The 12,402-nt window shown below is 45.4% G+C and overlaps 1 protein-coding gene and 1 long non-coding RNA gene across 9 annotated transcripts in view; one reads left to right on the forward strand and one right to left on the reverse strand.

The window, feature by feature from the left end:
- LOC132658511 (uncharacterized) overlaps nucleotides 1–12,402 on the forward strand; it is a 12,997-nt gene continuing 595 nt past the window's right edge. The window contains exon 1 of the long non-coding RNA XR_009598256.1: nucleotides 1–1,520. This is a non-coding gene — a long non-coding RNA (uncharacterized LOC132658511). The remainder of the gene's footprint in view (nucleotides 1,521–12,402) is intronic.
- The window catches only part of CNDP1 (carnosine dipeptidase 1), a 23,751-nt gene continuing 22,403 nt past the window's right edge, over nucleotides 11,055–12,402 (reverse strand). For 4 of the 8 annotated variants that reach the window (XM_060405564.1, XM_060405562.1, XM_060405561.1 and 1 more), the window contains 3 exons: nucleotides 11,480–11,627; nucleotides 11,231–11,302; nucleotides 11,055–11,103 (listed from right to left, as the gene is read on the reverse strand). In XM_060405564.1, the coding sequence (XP_060261547.1) occupies nucleotide 11,103; nucleotides 11,231–11,302; nucleotides 11,480–11,627 (221 nt within the window). In that variant the 3' untranslated portion in view covers nucleotides 11,055–11,102. Of the gene's footprint in view, nucleotides 11,303–11,479; nucleotides 11,628–12,402 lie in introns of all 8 variants that reach the window. The other 4 variants (XM_060405563.1, XM_042239173.2, XM_042239172.2 and 1 more) reach the window with 1 other exon arrangement.

Below are 12,402 nucleotides of genomic sequence, written 5' to 3' on the forward strand. Positions count from 1 at the left end.
GGCGGCTCCCAGGACGACTCGTTCGGCGACGGGGTGCCGGGCATCTTGGCCAGAACCCCGGATCTTGGAACCGGGGTTAGTGAAGGCCACATCGAGTTCTCTCTCCCTGTCCCGACGGGCCGGAGGGCCTGTATACCTCCTGTGTTGAGTCTGGTGCCTCCTGCCGGTAGTCACTGGGCTGTGGAACAGGAAGTCCCGCCCCCTCGCCAAGTGAGGAAAACAGAAAAATCGGAGAGGTCAGCTGCAAACCAGGGAAGATGCGGGTCAATCTGGGTGGACGACTGGCGGCGTCCGACCCGGAGGGCAAGGCGGGGTTTGCGGGGCTCCCCAAGCGGATTCCTGCCGGACGGTCCGCCGCCCTTCCGACCCCGTGCCCACCAGTCCACCCCCGCTCGCCCGCCTTCGCGGATCCCGGGGGAGGCCGCCGCCCTGGGCCCGAGTGGGCCGAGCGGAGCCTTGCGCTGGTCTTGTGGGGACAGGGTCTCTCTGCCGCGCCGGGCGCGTGCGCGGCTCCAGGGACTCAGGAAGACCTGAGAAGCGCCTCAAAAAGAGGGATCCTCGGAGCCACGGGCCGAATTCCGATACTAACAGGGAGGCAGAGATGCCAAAGGTGGTTGTTGGCCGGTTTGGCAAGAGAAACCGAAGACACCTCGGGCGTTGAAGACGTCCCCGCCGAACCGTTTTTGTAAACGTGAAGGGCACAGCGCAAGAAGGGTTAGGAAGACAGGCACGATGGAGCCTAGTAGCCACCGACCCCTCCTGCCCCTTTCCGGGGGACTTCGGGAGACCTGAAGCTTACAGCTTTTCTCAGGAGACTCAGAAGTCTGGAGAGAGGACCGCAGCTTGAAAAGTCTGCAGAGAGGAGCGGGCCGCTGTGCCACTCCGCTTAGGGTCAGTGTAAGGACAGAGCCTGCTAAGGAGTTTTGACTTTATCTCGAAGATATAGGGAGGGGAATTTCCTAAATAATCAGCTTTGTATAATTTTTAAGTACGTGGAGTTTTTCCAGGATAGTATTACAATGATAGGCTTATCTCAACCTGGTGGATCAGATAGATGGTAAAGAATCTGCTTGCAGTATGGGAGATCCAGGTTCGATCTCTGGGTGGGGAAGATCCCCTGGAGAAGGGAATGGCAACCCACTCCAGTATTCTTGCCCGGAGAAGCCCATGGACAGAGGAGCCTGGCGCGCTACAGCCCCAAAGAGGGAGACACAACTGAGGGACTAACATTGTAACTTCTCAACCAAATCAATTCTCAAGGGCAGTTCCAGATCAGTGATTCTGAATCAGAACATTCAGGTGATAATCGTTTTTAAATACTGTCATATTTTTCATAGAGATTATCTGGTCAAATTCTTGTTACAGTCTACATGAAGCCTCATGTCTGTCACCCACAACAGGAAATTGCAGTTTAGAAGAGTCGACTATTCCCAAGATCACACAGCTAGAAAAGGTGGACCTCGCCTGTAAACTCTACAGTCAGCCTTTTCCAGTCCACCATGCGTCTTTTGGATGAAAAGGTGATGAATTTCTCAACAGTTACAGTAGCTAGCAGTGTTTTCCATGTGGAATAGACATTCTGTTGATTTTGAGTTCTGATTTATCTTGCTACCTTTCTTTTCTTACCTTGGGAATTTGACATTCCTCTTCCTTCTTGGAGCAGTGTAAGCAAACCTGAGTTTATTTTTCAGTTCCCTATCATGTGTTATTTTACTGAGACAGGCAGGACCTTTACATTGTATAGTGACCTTCAGGAAGTCAAGTTGACTTCATTTTCCTCATGTATAAAATGAGTCATTTAGGGTAAAGTTCCCTTCCTTTTATATTCTGTTAAATGTAAATGGAGATGTTCTCAAATTTCCAAGCCACAGTAATACTGTTACTGTCAGTAAAACAGACTGTCCCATTAGATACTAATAACAGTGATGCTATGCATGCTAAGTCGCTTCAGTCGTGTCTGACTCTGCAACCCCATGGACTGTAACCCTCCAGGCTCCTCTGTCCATGGGATTCTCCGGGCAAGAATACTGGAGTGGATTGCCATGCCCTCCTCCAGAATAACAGTGATAGCCATAGTTTATAAAGCACCTACTGTATATCATGCAGTGTGCTAGAGAATCTAAGAATATAGGGAAAAATTGGCTGTTTTTCTGTGTTTTGTTAAATTATATATATATGTATGTCCTTGTATGTGTGTGTGTATATTTTATATATATATATATATATATATACACACACACACACACATATATATATATATATAGTAAGGGCTTCCTTAGCTCAGTGAATCTGCCTGCTAAGGGGTCAGGAAGATATACTAGAGAAGGAAATGGCAACCCACTCCATTACGCTTGCCTGGGAAATTCCACAGACGGAAGAACCTAACTGGCTGCAGGCCATGGGGTCACAGAAGAGTTGGACACCACTTAGCGACCAAACAACGATGCATATGTAATAAAGCCCCTTTGGAGCGTCTCTAAGAGAGATTTGTTAAAGGGTTGTCCTTCCATGATTCCTGGCCTCCATTTTTTCCTGATGGGCAGAGGTCATTCAGATCTTTTCTCCCTTTTATATTTCCCTATATGTAATTTGTCATTTTTCTCAGGCTACTTTCACATTTTTCTCCATATTTTTGGTTTTCAGCAGTCTTGATTATGCTGTGCCTTGACATGGTTTTCTTCATAGTTATCCTGTTTGGAGTTTTCTGAGCTTTTAATACCTGTAAATTTATGTATTTCAGCAAGTTTGGAAAATATGAAACAATTATTTCTCGAAGTACTTTTTCCCATTCTCTCTTTTTCTCTTGAATTCCAGTGAAAGGATCAAACCTTCCCAGGATTGAACTGGGGTCTCCTGCATTGCAGGCAGATTCTTTACCATCTGAGCCACCAGGGAAGCCCCAGACATACATAACACCTGTTGATATTATGTGTGACTCACTGAGACTCGGTCCTCTTGTCTTCATCCTTTTTTTTCCCCACTGAGAACTTGAGCTTGGATCATTTTCATCAGTCTGTCTTCTATTCAGTGATTCTTCTGTCATCTCCTGTCATGTGTTAGAAGCAGCTAGTAATTTTGTTTCCTTAATTCAGATATTGTATCTTCTAGTTCTGAAATTTCTAGTTGGTTCTGTCTATTCTACTTTTAAAAATAAAAATTTCTATTTCTCTACTGAGATTTCTTATCTGTTGACTTATTAAAGGCATATTTTCCACTAGCTGCTTTGACATTTCGTCTTACTACAACACTGGAATCATCTTCAGGTTAACCTTCATTAATTTGCTCTTTTCTCTTGATTCTGAGTCATGTTTTCCTTTAAGTGTCCAGTAATTTTGGTTGTATCCTAAATACTTGAGTAACGTGGAGGCTCTGAATTCACATATTCTTCTGCAGAGGTTGTTGTTACTGTTTTAACAGGCAGTTATTTGGGCTGTACTCATACTCTCTCTGTCATGATAGCAGTGAAATCACATTCACTTCCCTCCACCTTAGCCGGCAGGATTTAACCTGCCTCACACATACACAGCCCCAGGGTCACCCAGAGACTCAGGCAGACTATGTGGAACATGGGGCTGAAACTCCTCCCCTCACCCTGCACTGATATCATAACCCTGGGGTTAGCCTTCTAGCTCCTCAGGTGTGGTTTTAAATAAAATTTAGATAACTGCCTTTATCTAGTTATAATTATTTAAATTTGAAAAGAAGCATTGGTGACTTCCCTGGTGGTTCAGTAGATAAGGGGATGTGGGTTTCATCCTGGGTCTGCGAGCTAAGATTCCGCATGCTGCAGAGCAACTAAGCCGACACGCTGCACCCACGACGAGCCCGCATGCCACAGCTAGAGAATGCGGACCCTGCTCAAAAGATCCCCTGTGGCCGCTAGGACCCGATACAGCCAGAGAAATAAACAAATAGAAATGCAACCAAAAAGAAGTATTGGTCATTTTTGGTGATTAACCATTCTTGATGACTAATTTACTTTTAACAGTGTCATTTAAAGTTCTAATTTCCTTTAACGCCTTCTGCTATTACATTCACATGCCATACAATAACAGTGCAAGTGTGCTGTGAACACTTAGTGAAGTTGTTCAGTCGTGTCCGACTCTTTGTGACCCCATGGACTGTATGTAGCCCACCAGGCTTCTCCATCCATGGAATTTTCCAGGTATGAGTACTGGCGTGGGTTGCCATTTCCTTCTCCAGGGAATCTTCCTGATCCAGGGATTGAACTTGGGTCTCCCACATTGCAGGCAGACGCTTTACCATCTGAGCCACCAGGGAATGAATCTCCTCTAAACACTTAACCACACTAGACATTTAAATGTAAGTTCTCCTTAAGTGCATTTTGGTGAATTTCAGTGTGGATGGTGAGATGATGTAAAACTTCATAGTTTCTGTTACTCAAAGGCATAATTTCTCTGACATCTTCATTCTCAATAAGAAATTACACCAGAATGTTTTTAAGTAAAACTTTTCCACATAATGACAATTTTTTCCTTGTTCAATCTACCTAATCGAAAAAAACTGAGAAGCATTTATTTACTTACAACTGTTAAGAAGTTACAGTCATTATACCTACATCCGTTCTCCACATGACGCTGGAAAGAACAAGACTACATTACTTTGCTTCAGAAAATCTCCTGTATTTCTGTCTGTACTTCACCAATTGAGCCATTGGACAGCCCTGCAAAGAACAGAATATACCCAACACAGCCCTCAGCCTCCCCAGGCTTTCTTCCTAAAGAGGAAAACTGATTCAATCCATTAAGAGGGAGGTTATCTTTCTTAAAGTGGCCTATGTCTAAGGTGCAGATATTACAGGGTTGGTCAGTGGAAGAACAGGAATATATGCACAAATGCTAGGACTTCAGCCTCAGTGCTTGTCATGAATGGCAGTGGTGTTAGGAACAGGTAAACGATTATGCTGGAATTAACTATAGACTACATTATCACAGAAACAAGTATTTCATCTTAACAGAGTCAAGACCTCAAATCATCATTTAACTCTTGCAGTTTAGTTCAGTCGCTCAGTCGTGTCCGACTCTTTGCAACCCCATGAATCGCAGCACGCCAGGCCTCCCTGTCCATCACCATCTCCCAGAGTTCACTCAGACTCAGGTCCATCGAGTCTGTGATGCCATCCAGCCATCTCATCCTCTGTCGTCCCCTTCTCCTCCTGCCCCCAATCCCTCCCAGCATCAGAGTCTTTTCCAGTGAGTCAACTCTTCGCATGAGGTGTCCAAAGTACTGGAGCTTCAGCTTTAGTATCATTCCTTCCAAAGAAATCCCAGGGTTGATCTTCAGAATGGACTGGTTGGATCTCCTTGCAGTCCAAGGGACTCTCAAGAGTCTTCTCCATCACCACAATTCAAAAGCGTCAATTCTTCGACGCTCAGCCTTCTTCATAGTCCAACTCTCACATCCATACATGACCACGGGAAAAACCATAGCCTTGACTAGACAGACCTTAGTTGGCAAAGTAATGTCTCTGCTTTTGAATATGCTGTCTAGGTTGGTCATCACTTTCCTTCCAAGGAGTAAGCGTCTTTTAATTTCATGGCTGCAGTCGCCATCTGCAGTGATTTTGGAGCCCAAAAAAGTCTGACATTGTTTCCACTGTTTCCCCATCTATTTCCCATGAAGTGATGGGACCGGATGCCATGATCTTCGTTTTCTGAATGTTGAGCTTTAAGCCAACTTTTTCGCTCTGCTCTTTCACTTTCATCAAGAGGCTTTTAGCTCCTCTTCACTTTCTGCCATAAGGGTGGTGTCATCTGCATATCTGAGGTTATTGATATTTCTCCCAGCAATCTTGATTCCAGTCCAGCGTTTCTCATGATATACTCTGTGTATAAGTTAAATAAGCAGGGTGACAATATACAGCCTTGACGTACTCCTTTTCCTATTTGGAACCAGGCTGTTGTTCCATGTCCAGTTCTAACTGTTGCTTCCTGACCTGCATACAGATTTCTCAAGAGGCAGGTTAGGTGGTCTGGTATTCCCATCTCTTGAAGAATTTTCCAGAGTTTCTTGTCATCCACACAGTCAAAGGCTTTGGCATAGTCAATAAAGCAGAAATAGATGTTTTTCTGGAACTCTCTAGCTTTTTCCATGATCCAGCGGATATTGGCAATCTGATCTCTGGTTGCTCCGCCTTTTCTAAAACCAGCTTGAACATCAGGCAGTTCACGGTTCACGTATTGGTGAAGCCTGGCTTGGAGAATTTTGAGCATTACTTTACTAGCATGTGAGATGAGTGCAATTGTGTGGTAGTTTGAGCATTTTTTGGCATTGCCTTTCTTAGGGATTGGAAGGAAAACTGACCTTTTCCAGTCCTGTGGCCACTGCTGAGTTTTCCAAATTTGCTGGCATATCGAGTGCAGCATTTTCACAGCATCGTCTTTCAGGATTTGAAACAGCTCAACTGGAATTCCATCACCTCCACTAGCTTTGTTCATAGTGATGCTTTCTAAGGCCCACTTGCCTTCACATTCCAAGATGTCTGGCTCTAGATTAGTGATCACATCATCATGATTATCTGGGTCGTGAAGATCTTTTTTGTACAGTTCTTCCATGTATTCTTGCCACGTCTTCTTAATATCTTCTGCTTCTGTTAGGTCCATACCATTTCTGTCCTTTATCGAGCCCATCTTTGCATGAAATATTCCTTTGGTATCTCTAATTTTCTTAAAGAGATCTCTAGTCTTTCCCATTCTGTTGTTTTCCTCTATTTATTTGCATTGATCACTGAAGGCGGCTTTCTTATCCCTTCTTGCTATTCTCTGGAACTCTGCATTCAGATGCTTATATCTTTCCTTTCCTCCTTTGCTTTTCACCTCTCTTCTTTTCACAGCTATTTGTAAGGCCTCCCCAGACAGCCATTTTGCTTTTTTGCATTTCTTTTCCATGGGGATGGTCTTGATCCCTGTCTCCTGTACAATGTCATGAACCTCATTCCATAGTTCATCAGGCACTCTATCTATCAGATCTAGGCCCTTAAGTCAGTTTCACCTAGGAACAACATGAGGCATAAAGATAGACATCCACGCCAGGGACAACCCAAAAATGCAGCTGCAGAACCGGAGGACGATGTCAGCGAGCAGTACTGAGCACCTACTGTATGCAGTGCACTGCGCTGGACCTGTGAAGTATAGAGATGAGTTGGAAATGGAAGACAGAGATGGGAGAGAAGTGTAAATGTTTGCTTTTTAAAACTTCCTTTCATTGGTCTCCTGCCCAATAAGTGAGTCAATTTCTCTCTGCTCTCTCAGTGGAACCAACCTGAAAAATACTTCCTTTCTGGCTCCCAAATCACAGCAGAACCCAGGTTGTCACATGGCTCAGGGCCAGGTGGAAAACCCAGGTGGAGCTAAGAGAGTTGCGGAGACCCCTCATCACCCGAGGGCTGCATAATTAACTAGAGGTTGCAGGGCTCAGGAGTGCAGCAGGAAGGTAGATCAGTGAAGGAATAATAAACATAATTTATAATTTAGTGCTTTGGTAAAACTGATGTTACTTTGCTCAGAAGTGGCTACAACGTATCTTAACCACCTTTGTCAGTCCTCTAACATGAACACCCCTTTAAAAACACAAACGGGTGGACTCCTCTGGTGATCCAAGACTCTGGCTGCCAACACAGGGGACACAAGTTTGACCCCTGGTCCAGGGAGATTCCACATGCCCCGAGGAAGCCGATCCAGAGGGCCACAGCCACCGAAGCGCACGCTCCTGGGGCCCCCGCTGCACCGCGAGAGACGCCGCGGCCGTGAGGAGCCCACGCGCCACCCGGAGAGCGGCTCCCCTGCCTCAGAGGCGGCGGGCCTAAGCGCCGCCGCGGAGACCCAGTGCAGCTGTGATGCATTTTAAATTTTTTAATATTATTACAAAATACAAATTGGCATCATAAACTTCTTGTATATTTAGTTGTTGGGAACTCTGTGAAATACACCAGGTAGGTCCCACAAAAATCCAAGATATTAGAAGATTCAGTGTAAACTGGTGAGCATAAACCAAGCTTAATAGGAAAGAATATCAACACCTGTCAGTACTTAACAGCTAGATTAATTTTTTTTTTAAGTTGTCTTTATTTGGCTGTGCTAGGCCTTCATCATGGCATGTGGGATCTAGTTCCCTGACCAGGGGTCAATCCAGGTCCCCTTCGCTGAGAGTGGGCGTCCTACCCACTGGACCCCCAGGGAAGTCCCAACAACTAGCATTTAAATGTCCTCTAGGCGATGGTACCCCATTCCAGTACTCTTACCTGGAAAATCCCATGGACGGAGGAGCCTGGTAGGCTGCGGTCCATGGTGTCGCAAAGAGTCGGACACGACTGAGCGAGTTCCCTTTCACTTTTCACTGTCATGCATTGGAGAAGGAAACGGCAACCCACTCCAGTGTTCTTGCCTGGAGAATCACAGGGACGGGGGAGCCTGGTGGGCTGCTGTCTATGGGGTCGCACAGAGTCAGACATGACTGAAGTGACTTAGCAGCTTAGCAGCAGCAGCATCAGAGGAAGAATGCCCCCGCCTGAGCATCCTCATGAGGCTAGGGCCTCAGCTGGGTCCCACATCTGTGACGCAGGTCAGGACAGGCTGAATTACTGGCCCTTGGGTCCAGCCATGTTAGATGAGGGGCAGCAAGTTTTAAAACTGACATTTCAAGAACCCATGAAGCAGTAGGATGTGTTATGCTTGTTTTTTATTTAGAATTATAAGCGAAACATTTTTTTTATAAACCCTTAAATCCTTCTCCATTAATGTGATTTAAATAATGAATTTATAAAGATTAAATCGGCTTGTTTACATATCCTTGACTGTAGAAAAATTGCAATATTTTTTGTTTGTTTACACCATCAAATCCAATCAAGCCAAACAAGATGGTTAACTGAAATGATTAATGATTAATGCATTGGCTGATGGCTTTAAATTTAGACTGTGTTACTGATGTCAGGGCTGATTAGTTCTCTATCTAAAACTGATGCTATTAAGAGCTTTGAGCAATTTAGATGTAGTCATTGAGTAAAGTTCCAGCTGGGTGAGAGAAATCCTATCAGGATGAATTCTGGCAAATTCACATGTGCACAGATGCTGAAGAGAAGGCAGGCCTTTACTGGAGGGGCAGGAAGGAAGACCAAGATGCAAGAGGGGCAGCAAGCTGGCATCGGGTAAAGAGGCTCAGAATTTCAAACACACTCATCTTCACCCAAGGAATCCCAGGGGGCATGATCCCACTGATCATTTCCATCTCAGCAGTTTTGAAGAAGGAAAAGGGGAACAAGAGGTTAAGGTGGTACCATGCTGTAGTTGAGCTTCCCAGGTGGCGCTAGTGGTAAAGAACCTCCTGCCATTAGAGAAATGCAAATCAAAAACACAATGAGGTACCACTTCACACCAGTCAGAATGTCTGAGATCCAAAAATCTGCAAGCAATAAATGCTGGAAAGGGTGTGGAGAAAAGGGAACCCTCCTACACTGTTGGTGGGAATGCAAACTAGTACAGCCACTATGGAGAACAGTGTGGAGATTCCTTAAAAAATTGCAAATAGAACTGCCTTATGACCCAGTAATCCCACTGCTGGGCATACACACTGAGGAAACCAGAATGGAAAGAGACACATGTACCCCAATGTTCATCGAAGCACTGTTTATAATAGCCAGGACATGGAAACAACCTAGATGTCCATCAGCAGATGAATGGATAAGAAAGCTGTGGTACATATACACAATGGAGTATTAGTCGTTAAAAAGAATACATTTGAATCAGTTCTGATGAGATGGATGAAACTGGAGCCAATTATACAGAGTGAAGTAAGCCAGAAAGAAAAACACCAATACAGTATACTAACACATATATATGGAATTTAGGAAGATGGCAATGACGACCCTGTATGCAAGACAGCAAAAAAGACACAGATGTGTATAACGGACTTTTGGACTCAGAGGGAGAGGGAGAGGGTGGGATGATTTGGGAGAATGGCACTGAAACATGTATAATATCATGTAAGAATCAAATCACCAGTCTATGTCCGATGCAGGATACAGCATGCTTGGGGCTGGTGCACGGGGATGACCCAGAGAGATGTTACGGGGAGGGAGGTGGGAGGGGGTTCATGTTTGGGAATGCATGTACACCCATGGTGGATTCATGTCAATGTATGGCAAAACCAATACAGTACTGTAAAGTAAAATAAAGTAAAAAATAAAAAATAATAAAAATAATTTTTAAGAAAAGAACCTTCTGCCAGTATAGGAGGCATAAGATATGTGGGTTTGATTCCTGGGTCTGGGAGATCCCCTGGAGGAGGAAATGGCAATCACTCCAGCATTCTTAGGTCACCTCTCCCCGCTTGAGGGGAAGGTAGGGTGGTGTGTTATTTACAACCCACCTAAGACTCTCTAATTTTGGGGCTTCCCTGGTCGCTCAGCTGGTAAAGAATCCGCCTGCAATTCGGGAGACCTGGATTCTATCCCTGGGTTGGGAAGATCCCCTGGAGAGGGAATGGCTACCCACTCCAGTATCCTGGCCTGGAGAATTCCGTGTACTATACAGTCCATGGGGTCACAAAGAGTCGGACATGACTGAGTAACTCACTTTCACCAGTATTCTTGCCTGGGAAAATCACATGGATGAGGAGCCTGATGGGCTACAGTCCATGGGGTTGCAAGGAGTTGGACACAACTGAAGCAGCTTAGCACATGAACACGTTTTAGTTACTCCTCTAGCAGGGAACCCACAGGGGAGTCACAGCAGTCAATGCAGGAGACCAACACATTCTTCAACAAGAGAAAGGAGACGTAAGAGCAAGGGTGACGTAGGATGGACAGTCAGTGGGTGGAATGATTGTGTCTCCTGAGCACTTAGAGGCCTGGAACACAAACCAGGATCACGCCAATGGAGCTGCAAGCAGAGAACACAGTCAGAGGCTTGTCCTCACCCTGAAGGGCACCGCAAGCCCAAGCCGGAGAGGGCTGCAGCAGGACATGGGGGAAGCAACTTGTCCAAGGTGGCTGTGACTTCAGAAAGGCGTGCAGCAGCGACATTAAACCATGTCCAATGTCTGTGCCTCAGAGATATTTTATTAGTGGTCCAAAAGTCCAGGGACACTCTAAAACGGGAGGGGAAACATTATTTTCAAGAGCAAAACTCTCTGGATATTTAGATTCTGTTCTTTCCCAGGGTCATGTGAGAGGGGAATCTGTTAGCAATTCAGACTGAGGCTGGAAGGTTCCTACCATGATGAATGCAGCTTTGCCATCTCTAGGAAAAAGGCAGCAAATAATTTGGATCCCTCTATATAGTTCCACCTAATAAAAGAAAAAAGAGACACTGTTACTCCTGCTCAAATGACAGAGGGTTCTATACTTTAAACAGGAAGCCTTGATGATGCTCATTCCAACTAGAGGAGGCAGCCTGTCTGGCTCAGCGGTGGGGAGGCCCCGAGCTTGTGCAGGGAGGCACCAGCGCCCACGGGCTCCACTCACCTGTTGATCTTCTCATTCTGAGAGTGTTCTCCATCATCCACAGCGCCCAGCGGCAGCATTATCACACTCTTCTGGGTGGTGTCCTGGAGGATCTTGGCGATGGGTATGGTTGACCCATCCCGGATCATATCTGGCTCTGTCCCAAACACTGAAATGCAGGAAAGGCAGGCATTTGAATAAAGCAATGGCAAGACCACCCCAAGTAATCTCCTCAAATATACTGCTTACTTTGTCTTTTCTTTAAAAAAAAAATCATTAAAAATTTGATATTTGGGATAAAAAGCTTCTTGATTCCACATAATATATATTCTAAAATCATCAAAAGAGTCAAGAAGAAAACCACAGTTGTCTTCTTTACAGTTATGTACTTAAAATATATATATTTTTCGGGGCTTCCCTGGTGGCTCAGTGGTAAAGACAATCTGCCTGCCAATGCGGGAGACACGCATTCAGTCCCTGGTGCAAGAAGAGCGTTCAGTCCCTGGTGCAAGAAGAGCATTCAGTCCCTCGTGCAAGAAGAGCCTTCAGTCCCTGGTGCAAGAAGAGCGTTCGGTCCCTGGTGCAAGAAGAGCGTTCGGTCCCTCGTGCAAGAAGAGCGTTCAGTCCCTGGTGCAAGATTCTCTTCTGTGATTTTGCTTCGTTTTTCTTCCTGCTCTGTCACCAGCAACTTGTCCTCTAGCCTGGAAGGTCTGAACTCATCTCTTTCTAGACCTTAGGCTATCCATTAATACTATTTCCTGGAGTACCTTGAAAGTTGAATACACGTGCCACAGAGCAACTAGGCCCGGAGGCCACAAACATCGAGCCTCTGCTTTAGAGCCCGCTCGCCTGGAGCTCATTCTCCACCACGGGAGAAGCTGCCACAGTGCACAGCCCTCCCACCACAACTAGAGAGTAGTCCTAACAGCAACAAAGACCCAGAA

The sequence above is a fragment of the Ovis aries genome, chromosome 23 (genome assembly GCF_016772045.2).
Source record: "Ovis aries strain OAR_USU_Benz2616 breed Rambouillet chromosome 23, ARS-UI_Ramb_v3.0, whole genome shotgun sequence".
In the NCBI taxonomy this organism is placed as follows: Eukaryota; Metazoa; Chordata; class Mammalia; order Artiodactyla; family Bovidae; genus Ovis; species Ovis aries.